Source organism: Podarcis filfolensis (assembly GCF_964270895.1).
Source record: "Podarcis filfolensis genome assembly, chromosome: 2".
Classification (NCBI taxonomy): Eukaryota; Metazoa; Chordata; class Lepidosauria; order Squamata; family Lacertidae; genus Podarcis; species Podarcis filfolensis.
In genome coordinates, this window is record NC_139605.1 from 11,312,788 (window position 1) to 11,335,805 (window position 23,018).

The window sequence follows — 23,018 nt, forward strand, 5'->3', positions numbered from 1 at the left end:
GTCTAAATCCTTTCAAAGCCACCCAAGTTAGTGACTTGAGCGTGAATTCCATAGTTTTAACTATGTGCAGTGTGAAGAAGCACTTTGTCTGCCCTGAATCTTCCAACATTCAGCTCTGTTGAGATCTAACGTCACGAGGAAGCAAAAAACGTGATCCTCTTTCTCTCCACAACATGCAGTTTTATGCCCCTCTTATCCGGTCTCCTTATTTGCTCGGTTTGGGGAAATCCTTTTGGAAGGCTTCACAAATCTGCTCAGATTTCCATCCTGAATAACCGGGTCTTGTCTGCAGTGATGGCAACCATGCCCTATAGAACACAGTCATCTAGCCCAGCCGCCTGCAATGCAGGTATCTGTTCGCTCCTAACTCCAGATCATCCACGAACATGTTAAATAGCAACAGCCCCGTCCTTTGTGTGGGATGGGGGACACCTCCAGTTTACGTTGCATTTACTTTTTAGTTCCTATTCTTTAGCTGAAGATCTAGAGTGCACACCCTTTCTGTAGTATGCCTGCTAACTCGGAACTCTTTAAGTTCTCTAAAGTAGAAATAATGGGAAAGCACCAGTGGAAAAAAATATATTTTATTGTTTAGGCAAAACTGTACAAGAGAGTGATGGGGGAACCTCCAGAGTATATTTCCCCCCTACAATTGAAATCCATCTTTCCTCTGAAGCCTCCAAAGGCTCTCTGTACTTGTGGATCCCTTTGCTTAGGCTTCCGCCCGCAAGGAAGTAACAGACTCCACCTCAGGGAAGCCAACTTTGGGGGTGGGGATGGGACCTCTGTGACTTTCGACAGTAAAAATCCAACAGATGCTTTCTTTCTGCATCACTGTCGTTACTACACTGGGAAAAAGGCAGTCACACCACCCCTCCAAATTAAACAATTGCATCCATGCCAAAAGGGCAGGGAGCCAGTTTTGGTCTAATGTTACTAAGACGGCTACTTAGCCCAGAAAAGAGCCCATTTTGATCTTTGGGTAGTTAAAAATGCAGGTGAGTGGGACATTCAGTGTTATAACAGACTCTGTGATGCTTGGGAATAAAAGGGACACCGTAGCCCACTCCGGGAGACGAGTGTTCAAAAAGCATAAAGAAAAATAGGGGGAAACGGAACCACGATTTTACCACATTACTTATCCTTTTATGCATGTTAAGACATGAGAAATCTTGAATATGTACCTTGAAAGATCCTGTGTATATATTCTTGCCCAGGCATCTTAATTAACTCTCCATTTAACTTCACCGCCACCAAGGTAGCCAAAGGTTAGTCTTCTGCACATACTTGGGAGCATAACCTATTAAACTCGGCAAGACTTGCTCCCAAGTAAACATTTAATGGGCATGGGCTGGGTGCGGATGCTTTAGTTCTGTCAGGGCGCAGTTTGGGGTTTGCAACAGAATCCTCAGAAAATTACCCAATGACAATTCCCAGAATGCTTTGGGGGAGGGAGCCATGACACTTCTGTTGGTAAAGCCTTGCTTCAGATTTGCAGTGGCAATTCCCTGAGACTTAGGGGATCATCGCAACGACAAATCTCAATCATGGCTGTACCAATGGAAGGATCCCTACCCCAGCCAAATGAACTGAAATTTGGGGTTCTCCATTCTTCCAGCATGGCTGGAAAATCTATAGTCCTTCCAAACTCCCATCAGCCATGATGGGGGTCACAGCCTAACATCACGAGGGCCGTAGGATCTCTTATCCGTGTCCTAGTGCCTCCTCACTCCCCTTCTGCCGTTCTTTCTGTGTTGAAATGCCTCTATGCGCCTCTTAAATGCTTTTGTTCTCCCCCTCCAGCTCACCTATGCTTCCATGTGGGTCATGGGTTTTTTATTTCAACACCACCGTGGTAGGGCCATGGGACAGAGCTGGGAGCAGGTTAGACCCTGCTATCTCGTAGCCTCCAGCAAGAGAGACGCAAACAGCAAAAGCTTCCAGTTTGCTCCTGTGGCTGGGCATGTTGGGTGCGCACATGCACTGTATTCCAGTGTAGGGTGAAGAAAGCACAGAGGCACATAAACCACTCCACAAACAGCACTGGTGCACCTTTCTAAGAGTCTCACAAGGGGTGGAAATTGTCACAATGGTGGTTTCCATTACAGGTACATCATGTTGGGACCTCCTGAAATATTAAGCCTGCCCCAAAAGAGTCTCAAAACCTGCGTCTTAAATGGTGTATAAACTGGGCAAGGCTGCCAACCAGCTGGTCAGGTGAACGGTATTATTTAGCGCAGTAGTTCCCAAACTTCTGCACCTGCTTGTTAGATGTTAATATGCACACCGGGGGAAAAACCAAAAAATTAAAAATGGGGAAAAGCCACCCCCCAATCAATGGTACCAAAAGACAACCAACAGAAATGTGAATCTGGCTCATTCATTTTATCATTCTCATAAGTGTGCCATTCAGGGCCTTTCCTGGCACTGCTTTAGTTGTTGCTAAAAAAAATAGAGGTGCCAGTACTCAAATGAAATGCTGAGGGTGCCAGCACAAAATGGTTGCCATGGGCATCCAAAAATAAATAAATGACATGGCGGTGCTCTGTACTGGTGAGCTCTGTCACACACAAAAAGCACTGCTTCTAGCTAATCTGGACGGGTCGGCAGGAGAACCAGGTTCTGGAAATCTCCTTCCATTGCCATCTTGTTTTGTATAACTACGCCAGAATGCTGCATATTGGAATGGAGGAATGTCGTGTGAATCCTTCCCCAGTCACACAGACCGTTTTCCCAGTCACTTACTAAACCACCCCCTCACCCCACTTGCCTCACCTGGTAAAATATAGAAGTTACAAAACATACAATCACACAGAAATAATTAAGCCAACCCCCACTATTATTGTTAAAAAGAAAAAGAAAATACTGTGAGAGGGAAAAAAAACTACACATCTAGTTTGGCCTTAAGGCTGTAACTTATGTTGTCAATTCAAGTAGATCCAATTGGAATTTGTGTGCGGGAACTGTTTCAACATGGGTGTCCTAACCTCATTTATCTTTCCTCGTGTTGGCAGACAACCAGCCATTGTTTTAGGATTACCACTTAAAAGAGAAAATCAAAACCATAAGGAATAAGCTGCAGGGCCTGGTTTTGTTTTGTTTTGTAAGAAACAGAACAGGTACATCAGTCAGAAATTGGCCAAGTGGCAATCCTAACCCCTCGGCCTAAGAAACAAAATGGCTGCCGTCAGCCACCAAGGACCAGAACAGAGATTAAATGTTGTGCTAGGCAAATTGCTCCAAACAACTTTGTAAGCAGCTTCATGTGGCAAGCTGTGTGAAGTGGTTTCTCATATGGTTCAAAGCTATTCCAACCCATTTCGCAGTGGACATTGGCATGGTGAAAAAAACCCCCAAATAAGAGCTGTTCACAAAAATGTATTGGCACGTAAGCGCTTCTGCCACAAGACATTTTGAGCTTTCCCACACACACTGCAAACTGGTCTGAATGGTGCAAAGTGTGGTTTGGTCTCTATGTGGGCTTGTATAGATACCCAGCAAACAGGTGTGTGTGTTTTGGGGGGTGAACCAGACTTTCCTCCCCACTCATTTCCTCCTCCTTTTACCCAAATGAATCCCAGGGCAAAAATTGTCTTCAACTTTATAGAAGAAAAATGATGATAATAAAAGCAAAGGCAATCTAGAGCAAGAAAACAAAACAAACCCAAAACAGAACAAGTCAAAACGGCCAGTCAGGGTGATGAACCCCAATACCCTCAGTCAAAGGGCACGGGGCAGGGAGGCTTTTTTTGAGGGGGTGTCTCACAGCACTGTTCTCCCCCAAAAAAAACCCCCACAGGGCACACAGAGGTAGCAGGTTCAAAAGGTCTCTGTCCCAAGACTCTATTGGTTTCTTGCGCCATGAGGTAATAAAGCTATTGGACTGACTAGCATGGAGCCCTCCCTGCGAGCAAGGGGGAGAGCAACTTGAAAAGTCTTATGTGGGTTTCCGTTGCTCCTAATGGGTCTCTCGTGCCATCAGGATTTGCGCCTGTCGCACCCAATGTCCACCCTTGGGTCTGAATCCCTCCGGCTTTGGCAACTTCCACAAGCAGGCCTTTCCTCCGTCCTTTGGACCATTCCTTTGTCATCTTTTGCAATCCGATTGCCTTTATCCACATTCCGTCTTTCGAGTCTTATTTTGGTATCTTCTCACGTCCAAATCCTCTTTTCTGATCCAAGTACACATTCCTCTTGTGAACAGGTGCCACTGAATGCGTGTTTTCTCTCCCCCCCCCCCCAAATCTACTGGATCTTTTCTACTTTATAATCCTTTCCCACTACTCTTCTAATTTCCCTTTTTCCAACCTGCAATCTCTTTGTTAGTTCCCAACTCTTTCGAGTTCCAATATTCCTGCCCTTCAGATTTGTCTTCCTTAGTTCATATTCTCTCGTCAGGAGATTTTAGCTTATCTCCCTACCATTTCTCCTTTCCCACTGTGTTTCATTCCCACCTCTCACTACTTTTGATATCGCTCTCTCCTATTTCATATTTCTCCCCCACTATTTGCTCTTGTGCACTTGGATCCATTCTGTGTGGTTTTTACTTTACCAGATTTTCCTTGTCTCCCTCCTCAGCTTCTGCCTCTCATTCAGGTCATTCGCTTCCCAAGCAAAACTATTTACACACTCATACCACTTCTTTCCATCACAGTGGGGGAAAACGCCTTACTCAATTCTGGATAAAACGGTCCTTTGAAATATAAACTATACTAGCTTCCCAAGCATCGCTAGCGACCCCTTTGGGCTGGAATTCATAGGAGCAAAGGGAGGGAAGGAAATCAATGAAAATGGGATACTGGAGTAATGCTTTTGGTTTGTTCAAATCCTCCATATTTGCATTGGGCTAAAGGAAAAATGGAAGCATCAACTCGAGTGAGCTTTTCTGCACAAATTAGGATTCTGGAGCAGGTGGTGGATGTACAACAAATGACATTTCCTACTTTGTTCCCAAACCTGCCCTCCTATCTGTCCCTTCCTTTGAAAGACTATTGCGCTGCCAGAGCATTTAACCAGAATACGCTGTCCCTGGCAAAATGCAATTTCCCTGGCTGGTACTGTAGCACTTTCCTTGTTTTCCTACCTTCAGTTTCTCCATCCCTTGCAGATCTGCCACAGAGACTCTACCCAGTTGCAGAGGATTCTGGGAGTGTTCCTGGGGCATCTGATCAATCCACACTCAATCAAGCCATCACCAGATGCGAATTGAGAGAATATACCTTCAACCCTCTTTTGACTGGTGGTGATGGTGGGCAGATTCCCTTTCAAGGACACCTATCCATCAGGACCTACTTTCCAACCACAGGGGCTTCAAACCCCATTTTAAACCATACATTACATTAAGTCCCATCAATTAACCTGGTGGATTTAAAAAAAAAACAAAAACTGCAAGCAGGACTCTTGCCAATAAAAAAGCCCCCTGAAGCAATTTCAGTAATGGAAGTTTTCCTTCCAAGGCAAGCAGACATTTTTGGGTGTGGCGGGGGATTTTTTGGAACTGCTCCACATGTCCGTTTTTAAAAGTGAAGAAATGAAATGGTGCATTTAACATAATTTATAGTTTGTCCCAGATACACAGCATATCTATTTAACGGGAAGGGATACTGCTATGCCCAACCTGTATCTCCACCATTCTGTAAACTCCCTTTAAAAAATATATTTAAAGGTCATTTTCTCCATTTTGAACAAGATTAGGGCCTGCACAAATATCACACAAAGAGGACTGTGACATTCAGAAACCTATCTGATTGTGCTTGGGTCAGACCAGGCAGAAAAGCCCTAAGATGGTGATGGGTGGAGAAAGGGAAAAGAACTTAACAGGGGGGAAATATCAAGAGTATAAGAAACAGCAGAGAAAAAAACTCGAGAGAGAAACTGTACACACAATAAGAAATGGTTACAATGGGAAAAACTGAAAGAGAGAGAGAAGAGGCCAAAAAAACCCAAACAGCTCAGAAAGCAAGAGATTTGACAGAAAGAAAAGCAGACCCCCATCACCCATAATGCAGCTACAGTATACAGCATGTGTAACGTGGGGTGTGCTGGGCTCTCTTAGCCCTATGGCTTCCCCCACAACTTCTAGTCCTGCCTAGGAGATAGGAAGTTTGTGCTTATTACTACTTCCCCTCCCCTATTACCTTGAACCGCCATTTTGGAAAGCCAGCCCCCACTGTCTTTCTGATAAAAGGTACCATGGTATGTTCTGTCTCTTTAGCGGGGAACCTTTGGCTCTCCAGATGTTGATAAACGACATCTCCCATCAACCCAAGCCAGCATGGCCAACAGCCGCAGCCCAACAACCATTGGAAGGCCAAAGGTTCCCCACTTCTGGCCCAATGGAAGGGCACCAGTCTGTAACATCTTGGGCCCCTCGTGACTTCTCTTCAGGGCTATATGCCCTTTCTGATTCAGATGGTAGCCATCTTAGATCTTCATACCCAGGGAACCTATTCACTGAGAGGTATAACAGTTTCTTCAGCCTAGGTGAGGGTTTTGCCATGGCTCCACACAATCTTGCAGCGAGGCCCTTGCATTGCCTTACATGTTCGTTTTCTGCCAAAATATTTCATAAGGAAGTTGGTGTCTCTGGTCAGCACCAGCAAAGGAGATGCCCACCTTGAGTCCAGCCAGGATCCATGCCTGATTTCCCTTCTCTCTTTCTCTCTTTTATATATACATGCCATGTTCAAATCTCGACAGGAAGACGCCACAGTTTGCTATCTTGGAATCATCCCATCATGGAGAGATGCCAACTTAAGCCCTCTTCGGCCAACGTCTCTGCTCATCCTATTACCAAGAGACCCATTGGTGCTGCCATCTTGAATCACAATCCCACGATAAGCAGTTTAGATGCCATCTCGACGCCCCTCAGGCAGGTGTGCTTATCTACAAGGCCGAGCCAGGAGATTATGATATCGCATTGCAGGTACATTAGCTCATCTGCCTAGCCCCTCCAAGCAGACGGACCGCTTGAGATAGCCCCTCCCACCCGCTCCCCACCCCGCCTCCTACCGCCTTGGGTCCCCTTCACCGCTTCTAGAGTTGCGTCTTGCTTATTAAGAGGTGCCATTCAGGATCATGGAAGGATCTTGGATCACAACGGGTGCCATCTTGAATTCACCGTCCCCATGGAGTGTTGCCACCTTGAATGCCAAGAGATGCTGTACTTGCTTCCCTCCCCTGCCCCGGCACTGCGGGTGGTGCAGTGATCTCCTGCCAGGTGGGAGAAAAGACGAGTTCTTTCCCTGCCCAGCCTAGTTCAGCACTAGGGTTAATTCCCTCCCCCCCACTGGAGCCAGGAAGAAAACGACAGAGGAGGGAGCGCAGCCCAGCAGGATCAGTTGGAGGTGTCAGAGTGGACACTACCAGGACCTTCTGTTGGGGAGGTTACAGAGGATGGGGTGGCTGCTTCCTGCCAGCCACCATTGGCCTGGTGAAAAAAAGGAGAGAAACAGTTGTTACAAAAAAAAAATAGAGGCAATTTAATTTGCAGTTTCTTGCAAAGTTCCAACCTGCTAAACCTCTTTTCCTTTCCGTGGGAGTTCTCCTAGCTCCGCTTTCCCAGAGACTGGGGTGTGTTTGTTCCCTTGGCACCATTATAGACCATTAAGTGCCAGCAACTCGCCCAACTCTTCTCTGAATCCCTAATTTTGCTATCAAAAACAGTTCTACGGTAGAAGAAAGGAAAGAGGTCAGGGGTGGGTGGGTGGGTGGGGGTGTATGTATGTGTGTTCACTCCCTTTATTTTATTGGATCTAATGAGCAGTCCGTGCAAACAGCAGATCACATGATAAAAGCTTCTCCTGGACCTTTAACTACTTTGGACTCAGATGAATCATTTTAGTAAGCTTCACCAAGTAAGAAAGAAAACCTCGTATTTCTTTCTTTCCATTGAGGAACGTGCGCATACCAGAATGTAAAAGTGGGCACATAATTCAGCTCCACAATCGTCTTGGGCTTCTCCCTTTAAACGGGCTTCTAGGTCACACAACTCTACTTGGGAAACATGCTGGAATGCTTGCTGAAATCTCAGAAGCCACTCTGGCGTCTGAAGCCACTGACTGGGGCTGGGCTCCCACTACGTTACCTCCCCCATCACTAGCAAGGCCAGAATAAAATATTTGAATGAACTGATATTCAGCCTTTCCGGACATAGAACTGTAATTATGTTTAATGCTGAGCATATGCACAGCTGTGGTTCGAGTCTAGGCTGTCCCCAAAGATAGTGGTTTTGTTTAGTTTTACTAGCAGGAATGTAGTTTATTGATGTGGGAGTATTCAGATATGCATCCACCACAAGCTGCTGTTCACCACACTGGGCACAATCCTCTACCCTCACTTGGGTTCTTGTGAGGTCCAGGAGAGGAAAAATATCTTCAGTCCCTGAATCTCCTCAAACCAAATCTTCTTCACACGCAAGGCATAATTAAATGTCAGCCTGGAAGCTGTGGCAATGGCCATCAAGCTCAGATCGTTTTAAAAGGGGATTAGAGGGAGGATTTGTGGGGTGGAATCCAATTGGTGTCCTTGCAGCAAAGCAGACGGCTTTTGCCTACGGAAATCAGAGGGAGGGAATTTTTGCAGATGTCCCCTGCAGCCCCAAAGAATTGGGAAGCCTTCCAGAATAGATGGAAGGGCTGAACAAGGAACTGGCAAAATTGCCTTCCCCTCCTCTTCTCTTAGCAGATTCCTCCCCATCAAAAGCACTCCTCTGTGAGTGCTGGGACACCAAATGGATTCCACCCATAAGAGAATGGCTAGAAACCACAACTGGTTAAATGAAATCTCCACATTCAGAAGCCGTGTATCACCGAACAACCTCTGTCAGGCTATTGCATTCCTCCTCTGCTAGTGGCTTGACCACTGTGGAAAACAGGAGCTGGACTAGAGCCCATACATTTCAAGTACCTATGATACCACTTTAAACAGTCACGGCTTTATTGAACTGTATTAATTGTTTTGCTGACTCTGTCACTGCAGTTTACTTTATTTATATGCTATTGTGTTGGATATTATAATGATCGCAATGTTTGGGTTTTTCAGCGCTAATGTGATTACTGTGAGCCGCTTTTGAGCTCAGCGCTTGTTGTTGGAAAAGCAGAATGCAAATATCAAATCAAATCAAAACCAATGCCTTTCCCTCAAAAGAATATTGGGAACTGTAGTTTCTTAACAGTGCTGAGAGGGGCCAGTAGACCGTAATTCCAGCTCACAGAGCTTCAACTTCTCTGTGAAGTAGGACTGATTGCTTGACCGCTCTGGGAATTATAGCTCAGTGAGAAGGAATAGGGGTCTCCTTACAACTCTTAAGCACCGTTAATAAACTACTGTTCCCAGAACTCTTTCAGGAAAACCACGAGTGCCTAAAGTAGCATCACAGTGCTTGAAATGTTTGGTGCAGATGGGGCCTAGGCGGACCTTTGTCCTAATCTAGCAGGACTCTTGTATAATGTGAGCCTTGACATGCATGAAGTCTAAAGCAATACATCCCAGACAGAACAAAGTTACCTCTTCAGTGAGAACCAGGTGGGTCAAGTCTCCCGACGCACAAACTCACCCTCATTTCTCGTGGACTGTACATCTGGGTGGCAGCCATGCTGTCCCCGTAGCCCCCTGGCCCCATCGAGTGACGCATCGATTCCACCTAGTAGTTGAGGGAAGACACATCAAAAGGGCAGAATGACAGCAGGGATGGGGAGAATAAGACAGGAGCAGCAGTTATGTTGGGCTGAAAACTCATCAAGACTTGAGTGGGTGTTAAGAAGGATCGAGCAATGTGGAGTTTACTCAAAACTGTCAACTGATTTACGGCACTGTTTTGCTATGTAGCGTGTATTTTCCATTTTACGTCAATCTTTCCTCTCTCTTTTTTTCTACAGGGTAGAGGGAAAGTTTGTTAAAATTGCCAATTTCCTCTAATTTTCTTCTCTTTTCATTTTTACAGAAAAATAAGACTTCTGCTAGTATTTTGGAAAGTGTTGCGTTTTTGGGGGTTGCAAACCTGGAAGTAACCCGTTCCTGTACTTCCAGGTTTCGGCGGTCTGCAACCCCAAAAAACGCAAACTGAAGCGTCTGTAACCCAAGGTATGACTGTACTGGACCGAGGCCATTTAGGGCTTTAAAGGTCAGCGCCAACACTTTGAATTGTGCTCGGAACCGTGCTGGGAGCCAATGTAGGTATTTCAAGACCGGTGTTATGTGGTCTCGGCGGCCGCTCCCAGTCACCAGTCTAGCTGCCCCATTCTGGAGTAATTGTAGTTTCCGGTCACCTCCAAAGGCAGCCCCACATAGAGCGCATTGCAGCAGTCCACGTGGGAGATAACTAGAGAATGCACCGAGCCATCCCAGGAGGGAAAGGAACTGACCTGTGATGTGGGATACGAGTCTCCATTCAGACCCTGAAGGCCCATGAACATATCCCCAGAGCTGGAGAGGTTGAAGGAGCCGCCGGAGCCTGCCAGAAAACAGAGGAAGGGGCGGGAGCGAAAGATAGCAACAGGGTGACTGGGGGTGGAAGGCACGGTTGCTTCGAGCAAAGAAAAAGGTGAACACCACTGCAAAAGGCAACTAGCTGAAGAAGCAAGCCGAGGCGACCTGCCTGCGGGAGGAAGCCTTGGCTACTCCAAGGCCGACGGGGGGGACGCAAACACCGGCGTGTGGGGGAGCGGGGTGTGAGGGGGCACCTCGCCGCTCTGCGCCCAGGAGGGGGCGCGCACACTGACCATGGGGGAGTGGGGCAGAGGGCGCTGGTGTTGGAGGGATCTCCTTCGGGAACTCCAGCGCATGTTGGAGGGAAGGGTTCCACGTTTCTCCAACCCCAGCGAGGAGGACTCCCGCACCAACATGGGGTGTGGCGGAGCTTTTTTTTCGGGGGGGAGGGGAGTTACCCGCGGAGGAGGGGGTGTTGGGGGAGTCGCCCCCACTCTGTGCGGCGCTGACAGCCGTTTTCACGGCGTAAATATTGGCTTCCTCTTGGAACTTGCCGATGTTCTTCTTATAGCGGATGCGCTTGTTCCCGAACCAGTTTGAGACCTGGAAGGAGGGAGGGGGGAAGTGGGGGGGGGGAGGGAAGGTCAAACATGAAGGGATGGGAAGCGGGGAGGGAATGAGGGGGGGAAAAGAGGGGTGGGGAGGGAAGGGGAGGGAAGGGGATTATGTATTGACAGGTCAGCCAAACAATGAGCTTTTCCTCCCCTCCCCAGCCAACCCTGTCCCATACTCAGGGGCCTCTCTAGCACAGCCTGGGGCCTGCCCCCACCCACCTCACCCCCCCAAAACACACCCGGGTACCTGTGAGACTGTGATTCCACACTTCTTGGCAAGCTCCTCTTTGGCCTCTTCGCTGGGGTAAGGGTTGCTCAGGTGAGAGTAGAAATACTCATTGAGCACCTCCGTAGCCTGCTTGCTGAAATTGCGCCGCTTCCGCCTGCGAGCGGAAAAAAAAGGATGCGCAGGGTTGGCAGAGGCAGCAATTTGGGAAGAGGAAAAGAAAGGCAGTCGGGGTAATCAGTGGGGTGGGTGTGCAGCATGTGGAATCCAGAAGTATTGTTGTCATTTATGAAATCTGCATTTCGTCCTATACCCACGGGTAGCGGGGTGGTGGAACCGAGTTATAGTGGTACCTCGTGTTAAGTAATTAATTCTTTCCGGAGGTCCATTCTTAACCTGAAACTGTTCTTAACCTGAAGCACCACTTTAGCAAATGGGGCCTCCTGCTGCTGCGCCGCCACTGCACAATTTCTGTTCTCATCCTGAAGCAAAGTTCTTAACCCAAGCTGCTATTTCTGGGTTAGCGGAGTCTGTAACCTGAAGCGTATGTAACCCGAGGTACCACTGTATTGTTATTTATTAAATTTGTACCCCACCCTTCCTTCAAAAGGAGCTCAGGATGCCAAGTGATGAAAACAATTCTGGGCCCCACATTTCTCTCCATAGGGTAGGACTTGAACCAATGGCTTCAAGTTACAAGAAAGGAGATTCCATCTAAACATTTGGAAAAACTTTCTGAGAGTAAGAGCTGTTTGACAGTGGAACAGACTCCCATGAGAGGTGGTGAACTCTCCTTTCTTGGAGGTTTTTAAGCAAAGGTTGGATGGCCACCTGTCATGGATGCTTTAGCTGAGATTCCTGCATTGCAGGGGGTTGGACTAGATGACCCTTGGGATCCCTTCCAACTCTACAATTCAATGATTCTAAAAGGCTTGTAGGAAGAGGAAGGTCTTTGGCAGGCACCACAACGGCAACAGAGACCAGGTCTGCCTGACATTTGATGGGAGGGAATTCCACAGGCCAGGTGCCACCACCCTGAAGGCCTATGTTGTGCAGAGAAGGTAGCATCTGCAAGAGGCCCTCAAAAAGTTAAAGAGACGCGAGGAGAATTAGAGGCTGGGCTATATGCTCTGATAAAGTGTGTGGCACAGCTCTCCTGTTGCTGTGCCACTCGACAAATTGCATGATTTGAACACCCCTTGTGTGTTTGGTTAATTGCCTGCTTGTGTGGGAGACTAACATGCAAAAGTCAATGTGTGTCAGGCCGGAGGCTTGGCCAGATACCAGGCCTGATACAAGCATACAGAGGTTTTGCAGAAGTGCTGAAACAGTCCACTGTGCACCCTTGGTGCGCCATTCAGCTTCTTCTGAATCAGAGATTTATATTTTATGTTCTTTTAAGAAGACAGGAATCTAGCCCTTATGGCTATAGCATCTATCCTAAAAGTATGTTAGCAATGCCTGTTGAAACCCCAGGGGGGGAAACAGAGAACCACTGAGGTTGCCAGAGATTGGGGAACAGGTCTTCAGTGTTGTCCCTGGATCGTTGCCTCTCTCCCAGCAAATGCAGAATTATGACGAGAAAAGGTAAAGATTTCAAACACATTAACTCAATTTGTGTAATTAATACAGGTTAATTAACCTGTATTAAACTATAACCTGTATTAACCTGTATTAAACTGAATTAAACTATAACCGATGCAAAATTTTAATTAATGAAGAGTGGACAGCTGCCCTAGAACTCATTCCCCTAACATGCTAGATTTCCACAGGTGGACTACTGCAATGCGCTCTACGTGGGGCTACATTTGAAGGTGACCCGGAAACTGCAATTAATCCAGAATGCAGCAGCTAGACTGGTGACTGGGAGTAGCCGCCGGGACCACATAACACCGGTCCTGAGAAATCTGCATTGGCTCCCAGTATGTTTCCGAGCACACTTCAAAGTGTTGGTGCTGACCTTTAAAGCCCTAAACAGCCTCGGTCCTGTATACCTGAAGGAGCATCTCCACCCCCATCGTCCAGCCTGGACACTGAGGTCCCGCCCTGTGGAAATAAGCAGCTATCTTCTCTATAAAAGACATCTGAAGGCAATCCTGTTTAGGGAAGTTTTTAATATTTAATGCTGTATTGTTTTTAACACTCGATTGGAAGCTGTTCAGAGTGGCTGGGGAAACTCAGCCAGATGGGCGGGGTATAAATAATAAATTGTTGTTGTTGTTGTTGTTGTTGTTGTTACTACTCATACTACTACTACTACTACTACTACTCATACTACTGCAAGGGGGTTGGACTAGATGACCCTTGGGGTCATGCTATGAAAAGAGCAGGCGGGTCTTGCACTGGAAAGAACATTCAAGGTGAGGCAGCTACAGGGTGGAATGGGCCGTGAAGCCCCACTTATGAAATTCTCTCCCCAGCGAGGTTTGCCTAGAGCAGGGGTACTCAACCTGGCCCCTACCACCCACTAGTGGGCGTTTCAGGATTCCAGGTGGGCGGAAAGGGGTTCTACACCATCAAGAGAAAAATGAATTAGTGGGCGGTAAGTATAAAAAGGTTGGCTACCCCTGCCTTTTCGATGGATTTTCTGTGCAAAGTGAAATCCTCTCTAAGAATATAAAGGAAAGCCCTGCTGGGTCAAGCCAAAGGTCTAGAGGAAGCCTAGACTGAGTGCTGCAGAGCTCTTCCCACCTGCGATTCCCGGCATCCGCTATTCAGAGGCATATGCTACCTCTGACAATATTATTGATTTTTCCCCGATGAAAAATTCAACATGGTGGAATGTTTTATCCTGCTGTTTTTCACCCTTCTCTTGTATCAAATCGTTCACGTAATGTCTATTATTATTATTATTATTAATATTATTATTAATTTTAAACTACACCCACAACCAAACACCACAAACTACTCTGGAAATACTTATTGAAAGGCAGTGTGCAACTTAAAAAATTAACAAAATCAAGTTTCAACAGTTCTGCTCGCCACGGCAAGCCTTCCTCACAACTCTGAAGCTGCGGAGGGAGTGGAAGTTTTGTGCTGACCCCTGCCCCTCTCTCCGGTTCCAAGGAAGGACGAGGCCTGGGTTGGCAGCTGTACGGCCACAAGGGTCAAGCCAGCAGACCTTGATCTCTCTTTCCTACTCCTGAGTGTTGCTAACCAGCATGGCCTGAATCCCTTCCTGGTCTTTTTCACAGGGCAGAGAAGCAAAAGGAGCTCTGAACCCCTTAAACAGGCAGCAGCTGCAGCTGGCATTCTTCCTGCCTCTCTTAAGCGAGAGATGTTAGGTGCTGGCGGGATGCAACAACCCACAAGCAGCAGTGGCTTGTGCCCATTTGGAGTGGTAGGGGAGAAGGCAAGGAGACCAACTCTAGGGGGCACCAGAGTCAACTTATTCGAGTTTTGTCTCTGTCCTTCCTGCCAAGTCCGAAAAGAAGCAATGCCATAAGAAGGGCAGGCAGTGTTAGAAACTCAGTTATATAAATGTAAAGGACCCCTGACTGTTAGTCGCCGACGACTCTGGGGTTGCGGAACTCATCTCACTTTACTGGCCAAGGGAGCCGACGTTTGTCCACAAACAGTTTTTCCAGGTCATGTGGCCAGCATGACTAAGCTGCTTCTGGCGAACCAGAGCAGCTCATGGAAACGCCGTTTACCTTCCCGCCAGAGCGGTACCTATTTATCTACTTGCACTTTGACGTGCTTTCGAACTGCTAGGTTGACAGGAGCAGGGACCGAGCAACGGGAGCTCACCCCGTCGCGGGGATTCGAACCGCCGACCATCTGATTGGCAAGCCCTCGGCTCTGTGGTTTAACCCACAGCGCCACCCGCGTCCCTAAGGTAAAACAAAAAACCACTTCAGATATAGGTGAAGTAGTAACCTGGCATCGAGGAAGCGGGACCTCAGGATCATGACAGCCTCGCAGGTGCTTTGCTTCAGCTGCATCTGGATGGAGCTGAACTTCCGGTGGATGATGCTGACCATGCGCTCTATCTCCTTGGGCGACACGGGGCGCGTGCGGCTCTGCTCCCGAAGGAGGTTCATCACATGTGTTGTAAACTCGTTGCAGGCCTGACGAGGAGCAGGTGAGAAAGGGGAAGAGGCTGAGTTGGAGGAGTAGCAGCTCCAATACACAAACCCAAGGAATATTAATACCCCCAAAAAAAATCCCTGCCGCCAACTCCTAATGCTAATGTAGGGGACCTGTGCCCCACCCAGATGTTTTATTATGTATTTTTGGTTCTCCTTTTGCATTTTTATGTTGTGATTTGTCCCGCAATCTTCTGATGAAGGGTGGTATACAAATTTAATAAATAATAGCAATAATGGTAATCACATCCTTACCTGGTTATGACCTAGAAAGCCCTATCTGGTTTTGTCCCAGGCTATCTGAAAGACTGTATCTCTCTATATGAACCTGACCAGGTGCTAAGATCCTTTGGTGAGCCCCTTCTCTTGATCCCCCCCAACGTTGGGACTCATGCGTGGAGGTGGCGAGAGCTGAAACCTATCCTAGGTTGCTCCAATATTATGGAATTCCCTCCCAAGCAGTGTTGGAAATTAGCCAAGTACGTTTCGCTACTGGCATGGGTCCAACTGCGACGACGTGGGAGATTCCTGGGCACCAGGTGGGCAACCACCGTTTAAAAGTCCATAGTTAATACCATTTCCATTTCCACTGTGTGTGTTTCTCCTTTTGCATACTGGCTCAAGTGAACTGTTGGAAGAGCAAGCTCCAATCAAGCAATGTAGTTGAGCTTACAGAATTGTAGAACTGGAAGGGACCTCAATGGTCACCCATTTCAACCTCCTGGCAAATAGACATTCCATTGTGCTGAGCGTAACCTAGATTTGGCAATTCTTCACAGAACTCTAGCCCAATGGTTGCCATCAATTTGATTTGAACTGATTTAATAATGAATTGATTTTAGAATGCTGTATTATTTTACTGTTGTTGGCCGCTCTGAGCCCAGCTTCGGCTGGGGAGGGCGGGATATAAATAAAATTTTATTCTATTATTATTTAAGGTGCCGTTTGGCACCTAGTTTATACATCTGAGTTTCCAACACTGCTCCCAAGAGAGGTTAGAAACGTCTGTCTCCCTCCTTGTTACGTATACTAAGAACGTCCTGTTCAGACTGGCCTTTGAAAACCGCTGCGCTGCCAATCGGCTGCTAAGCAAGCTGGGTTTTAAACTGGCGCCCCAAACGTGTTTCAGTGTGGTTCCAACTATTCACTGTTAACTGGCTTGCTTTTCCATTTTACAATGGGTGTTCTTGAACATGGTGGAAGCCGCCAGGAGTCCCGACTTGGGAGAAACGCAGGGCAGGAATATAACGTATATAGTCAGCAACACCACCATCCTTACCTGCTCGTATTTCTCCAGCTCCGAATGGTAGATCTGGCGGATCTGGGAGAGCTTGTTGCGGTAATCGGAGTGCTCAATGGAGTTATCTGGGGACACACCCCCTGCCGCGGCGGCCGCTGCTGCTGCCGCCGCAGACCCGCCCCCTTTCTCTGGGCCGGCCACCCCCTCGGCCAGCAGCATATTGTCCAAGCGCATCAGCTGGGGGTCCACCGGCTCCTCCTCCTGGGAGCTTCGGATGCTCAGTCCTAAAAAGGTAGACGGCAGGGGGAAGGAAGGAGTTAACGGTGGGGCGGCCATGTTCACACACACACACACACAGAGGCATTCCCAGCCCCCCCTTTCCTGCCCTTCCTTGGTGGGCTTCCCCTCCTCCCTCCCCCCCTCCTGGTGCCTCCTTCCTCTTTTGTCGCTTGGCAGGAGACTAGGTCACCCCGAGGTCGTTGCCACGGCGACGGCGGGCCCAGAAAAGGGGTAGCAACTTTTGGCAGACAGACACAGAGATATGGGGGGGGGGACGGAGAGAGAAGAAAGAAAGAGCGAGCAGAAAAGAGGCCCGAGGTTGAGCCAAAGAAGCAACGTACTGAGGTTCCCTAGGAGAGAAAGGGGAAAAAATAGGGCCCCCTAACGCAACCCCCCCCCCAAGCACCACCTCCAATGTCAAAGCTGCCTCCGTTTTGAGACTGGCTCTGCTGTTTTGGCTTTCAATTGCCACCTGATCCACATTTTCCACGGAGGAAAAAGAACCAAGACTCTGGCGGCACCCCAGACTTGATTTATTACGGCGCTGAGCTTTCAGGCCCTAATTATTTTGCTAAGTCTCTCTAAGGCAGGGGTTGCAAGCTCAGTCCGCCCCCCAGAGTGTTTCCTGCCCTCTCCCCATCCCAAAGACCCTACAAATGTTGGCGATGGGAGGCAAAGCCACACAAAAATTCAAGGAGGGTGACTGGTCGTTCCACCCCCCACTCTGAACATCGATATGATCAAATATCAATCATTTGATAAGCAAAGAGGGGAGCGACAGGCCTCTTCCCGGCATGCGGCCCCCGCCCCGCAAGGTTAGCGGCCCCTGGTGTCGCAAGACTCTTTGTTGATCTCGCATATATTTAGCAGCCGGGTGTCTTCACCGGCCAAAACGACTGTAGGTCAGGCCGACCCTAAAACACAGCACAGCAGCAGGGAGCCAGTTTAATGTTTAAAAAAGGAGTAACACGTCTGCCAACAACAAAACCCGAAGCAAGAAACCACCTTGCCTACTCCTGTCCCTTTAAGAGAACTTTGCTGGGCAGAAATCCATGGCCCAGCGCCAGACAGGATCTCCAGGCCTATAGCTGCGCCTCCGAGTCCTGTTAAAGAGACCAGCCGCGTTCACACCGAATAGCTGAAGCACTCTCAGACCACTTTAAACACTCCCCAAGAAAGCTGGGAACTGTAGTTGGTTCCTGGGAAGAGGGACAAGCTCTTAAACCACTCTGGGAATTGTGGCTCTGGGTTGCAGGAAGTCATGGCTGTTTAAAGTGGTATATTCCCCTCCCAGAGTGGCTTAACAGCTCATCCCTCTTCCCAAGTACTGCTGGGAATTCCAGCTCTCAGCACCCGCAACCAACTACAGTTCCCAGGTTTCTTTGAGGGACGCCACGACTGTTTAATGTGGCATCTATTGCAGTGCTTTAAACGGATGGTGTTGAGGGGGCTGCAGGCCCTAAATATGGCATATGCACTGTAGCTTTCGGGAGGCAGTTGGCATAACATAGTAAACTCACTTTGGGCGGGGGGACACGACAGAGTGTCTGACAAACAGCAGAGATTAGGTGGTAGAGCAGGGGTCAGCAACCTTTTTCAGCCGTGGGCCGGTCCACTGTCCCTCAGACCATGTGGTGGGCCAGACTATATTTTTTCGGGGGGAATGAACAAATTCCTATGCCCCACAAATAACCCAGAGATGCATTTTAAATAAAAGGACACATTCTACTCATGTAAAAACATGCCAATTCCCGAACCGTCTGAGGGCTGGATTGAGAAGGCGATTGGGCCGCATCTGGCCCACGGGCCTTAGGTTGCCTACCCCTGCGGTGGAGTTACCAGGCAGGCCTAAGCAATGAAAGCAACCACACCAGCTATTTTACACACACCCCAACTCCTCCAGAGCCTCCCCTCCAATGCAAGAGGCAAAACGGGGGCTTGGAGCCAGGGAAAATACTCTCCATCTGGTCAGGCCTCAAAGTCCCATGTGAGCCGCAGAAAAAGACAGAAGGAAATTGGGAGGCTGACAAAGTGCCCTCTCCAATGGGGAGTGGGGCTCAAGATATTTTGATGCCCGAGGCTAATATGCCCACCCCAATATGGCAGTTTCCCCCTCATACATATTAACACGGGGCAGGATTGGGATGAGGCGGCCGGAGGGCTTTCACGAAAACGACTAGCCATAGGCACAGTGGAAGAACGGTCAGCCACCATGGATAGTAGCCACTGGTAGCCTTAAGGTAAAGTTAAAGGGACCCCTGACCATTAGGTCCAGTCGTGGCCGACTCTGGGGTTGCAGCACTCATCTCGCTTTATTGCCCGAGGGAGCCGGCATACAGCTTCCGGGTCCTGTGGCCAGCATGACAAAGCCGCTTCTGGCGAACCAGAGCAGTGCACGGAAACGCCGTTTACCTTTCTGCAGGAGTGGTACCTATTTATCTACTTGCACTTTGACGTGCTTTCAAACTGCTAGGTTGGCAGGAGCAGGGACCGAGCAACGGGAGCTCACCCCGTCACGGGGATTTGAACCGCCGACCTTCTGATTGGCAAGTCCTAGGCTCTGTGGTTTAACCCACAGTGCCACCCACGTCCCTTCTGGTAGCCTTATTTGTCAATAATTTGCCTAATCATCTACTAAATGCATGCATTTTTAAAAAACAAGGCAGTCCCTATAGAAGCATGAGGTGGGGAGATGCACCACTGGCAACTGCTTGAAACACTGGAAAGCGCATCTGTCAAATGCACTGGCAAAGACCGGGGGAAACCGAACTCATCCCACGGGAGAAAATCCTGTAGCCAAGTACATGGCTTTTTTGTTCGTTTTGTTCTTAACATAGTTCTAATAAGATTATTGGGACACGGGTGGCGCTGTGGGTTAAACCACAGAGCCTAGGGCTTGCCAATTGGAAGGACGGCGGTTTGAATCCCTGCAACGGGGTGAGCTCCCGTTGTTTGGTCCCAGCTCCTGCCAACCTAGCAGTTCGAAAGCACACAGTGCAAGTAGATAAATAAGCACGGCATTTCCGTGCGCTGTTCTGGTTCGCCAGAAGCGGCTTAGTCATGCTGGTCACATGACCCGGAAGCTGTACGCCGGCTCCCTCAGCCAATAAAGCGAGATGAGCGCCGCAACCCCAGAGTTGTCCGCGACTGGACCTAATGGTCAGGGGTCCCTTTACCTTTAGTAAGATTATAAGGAACTATACAATGTATTATGCTGAATTCAGCTACTTTAACCTGACAAGATGCAGAGAACAGCATTTTGAAAACTGTGCAGTTGTCCAGAATTTTTCCAAAACAAAACAGATAAATATCACTTGACTCGGGAAGAGGGGGAAAAAAGGACAAGCGTTGATCCTTCTGGCACCTCTCACTTTAAGCTCCCAAAGTCTTGTTTTTACAGGACATTTGTGCACACCCCTGTGCCTTTCACCCAACCCTCTTTTCTGGTTGAAGAGGTTTGGTGGGTTTCGGAAGCCACACAAAAAATATGTTTAACCAGTAGGAGAACCGGGAAGGGCGACCCAATTTGCAAACCGCATAGAACTCTTGCCAGTAGAGTATTGCCTTAAGTATGCTCATGATAACAGACCTTCAGGTGGTGTGGCAGATTATAAGGGGAGAGAGAGAGAGAGAGAGAGAGAGAGAGAGAGAGAGAGAGAGAATATGCTTTGCATATGGCTATAAGGCTCAGGGTGGAGGTCATGGGGGGAAATGTTTGCTTGAGATCCCAGAGCCACTGCCAGTCAAGAGGTGGCAATATTGGGCTAAACAGACAAATAAGTTTACCTGGCATAAGGTAGGTACTTTCATTGAAGCAGTAGTTTCAATGTATTAATGCCCCTGTATTAACTTCTACTATAAAGTACCCAAATTCTGCTCCTTGAACGTTCATTTCAGAGGGGAGTAAATTCGCTGCTGTTTCCCTACAGTTTTTTCCCCTGGCAGTGAAAACATATTTAAGTTAGAGGAGGAGAAGTGGGGGGGGGGAGGGATAAATCATTTTCTGTTCAGGAGGGTGAACAAGGTTCCAAGTCCCACTCATATCCAGGGATGAATTGCAAAAATAAGTAAATAAAGTAAGTAAGTAATTTAAGTAAGTAAGTAAGTAAGTAAGTAAGTAAGTGGGCTATCCAGCTACATCACTGAGTTATTTAAGTGCAAGGATTTTAATGGATCTGCCCCGAATTTGAATGATGTTAAACTATCACCCAGTGCATTTTAAGAGTGTTTATTGCAGCTGCTATTTTTATACCTCACTATAATCACAGCTGTGTTATCAACACAGGACAAACAGGCATCCCTTTTGCAGCAAAGATTTATGAGCCTCTTGAGGCCCATTCTGGCATTCTAATCCTCGGGGAGATTACGATTGCCCCAAGGGAGAGTGGGGCACTAACTCTGCCCTCCCCTAGTCACTTTCCACCAGCTGAAGGCAAAATACCAGCAGCAGGGGAGATTGCTCTACACATCCAGGGGACTAAATCAAGCAGAGAACCTACACAAGCAGAAAAAGGCTCTCCACTTCAGAAGTTAATACTCCAATTAGCAGAGGGCAACGGGAAGTGGGGAAGGTACAGGAAGGAGCACAGCTTAAGGGCAGAACATCCTAGGAAGTGTAAGAAACTCGGATACAGTGGTACCTCGGGTTACATATGCTTCAGGTTACAGACTCCACTAACCCAGAAATAGTACCTCGGGTTAAGAACTTTCCTTCAGGATGAGAACAGAAATCGGGCTCCAGCGGTGTGGCGGCAGCAGGAGGCTTCAGGTTAAGAACAGTTTCAGGTTAAGAACGGACCACAGGAACGAATTAAGTACTTAACCTGAGGTACCACTGTACTCTCATTGCCAAAGGGCACCTTAAACCTAGGTTACAATCGCCTCAATTGAATGTCTAGGCGCTATTATTACTATTATTTCTATACCACTTTATATTTTAAAGAACAAATCTCAAAGCGATTTACGACACATTAAAACATCAAACAAAACAATCCAGAATAAAACAAATTCAAGCATCAAGAAAAATATATTTCGCATCCTTCTCTAAGTGACATTTGCTTCCCCCACTCACCAGCTTGGGACCTAGGGATTTCCACATGTTCACAACTGGATCCGCACCCGTCACAAAACACGCCTAATTTCTAATTTCTAACACTGGTCCCAGGTTTGATCCCCAGCATCTCCCTTTCCTGCAACCCTGGAGAACCACTGCCGTTCAGTGTAGACCTGTGGTTCCCAAATATTTCCCCTTAGAAATTGCTGAGGACCACTAAATGATTTTTCTGACTGTTATATTAATTTCTGACTGAATTAATTTTATAATGAAATGATTTTAGAATGTTTTATCATTTTACTGTTGTTAGCCGCTCTGAGCCCGGCTTTGGCTGGGGAGGGCAGGATATAAATAAATTTTATTATTATTATTATTATTATTATTATTATTATTATTATTATAGCCGTAATGCACTGTGCTAGATGCTGCGTGGTTTTTAACGGAGTCAAGGTTCAAACTTTTAGCTCCAGCCTCCCGTTAACTTGGCTTCCGATCTTCTCCACTTCTCTCAAGTGCTTCGTCCCCCTATTATTTATTATTTGTATTATTTTTATTTATTGAATTTATATACTGCCCTGTACCCGGGGATCTCAGGGCGTTTCACAGAATAAAATCAAGACATAAAACCACAAAATACCTAATAAAAATAAAAAAGCACAACTCAATAGTCCCCCCCCTCCAAAAAAAATACCACCACATTTTAAAAGGGCATAGGATCAACCAAAGGCCTGGTTAAAAAAAGAACGGTTTTGCGTGGCACCTAAAGGTGTGTAATGAAGGCGCCAGGTGAACTTCCATGGGGAAAGCATTTCACAGATGGGGAGCCACTGCTGAGAAGGCCCTGTTCTCGTGTTGCCATGATCTGGACCTCTCAAGGAGGCGGCACACGAAGGAGGGCCTCAGATGATGATCTCAGGGTCACTTCCCCCTAGTCACTTTAGGGCCATCCTGTTCACCTTCTTGGAAGATTTCTGGACTCCAAGAATGATGAAGCAGGAGCAGAGCCTGCCACCCTTCACAGACATGCTGTGGACCTCCTGAATGAAACTCGTGGGCCACTGCTGGGCCGTGGCGCACAGCTTGTAAACCC

The 23,018-nt window shown here is 47.6% G+C and overlaps 1 protein-coding gene across 4 annotated transcripts in view; it reads right to left on the reverse strand.

The window, feature by feature from the left end:
* Positions 1-568: 568 nt before the first annotated feature.
* Positions 569-23,018, reverse strand: part of PBX2 (PBX homeobox 2) — a 38,827-nt gene continuing 16,377 nt past the window's right edge. For 2 of the 4 annotated variants that reach the window (XM_083602062.1, XM_083602063.1), the window contains exons 3-9: positions 16,636-16,880; positions 15,148-15,338; positions 11,290-11,425; positions 10,983-11,031; positions 10,365-10,453; positions 9,557-9,643; positions 569-7,429 (exon numbers count right to left, since the gene is read on the reverse strand). In XM_083602062.1, the coding sequence (XP_083458188.1) occupies positions 7,337-7,429; positions 9,557-9,643; positions 10,365-10,453; positions 10,983-11,031; positions 11,290-11,425; positions 15,148-15,338; positions 16,636-16,880 (890 nt within the window). In that variant the 3' untranslated portion in view covers positions 569-7,336. Of the gene's footprint in view, positions 7,430-9,556; positions 9,644-10,364; positions 10,454-10,886; positions 11,032-11,289; positions 11,426-15,147; positions 15,339-16,635; positions 16,881-23,018 lie in introns of all 4 variants that reach the window. The other 2 variants (XM_083602060.1, XM_083602061.1) reach the window with 1 other exon arrangement.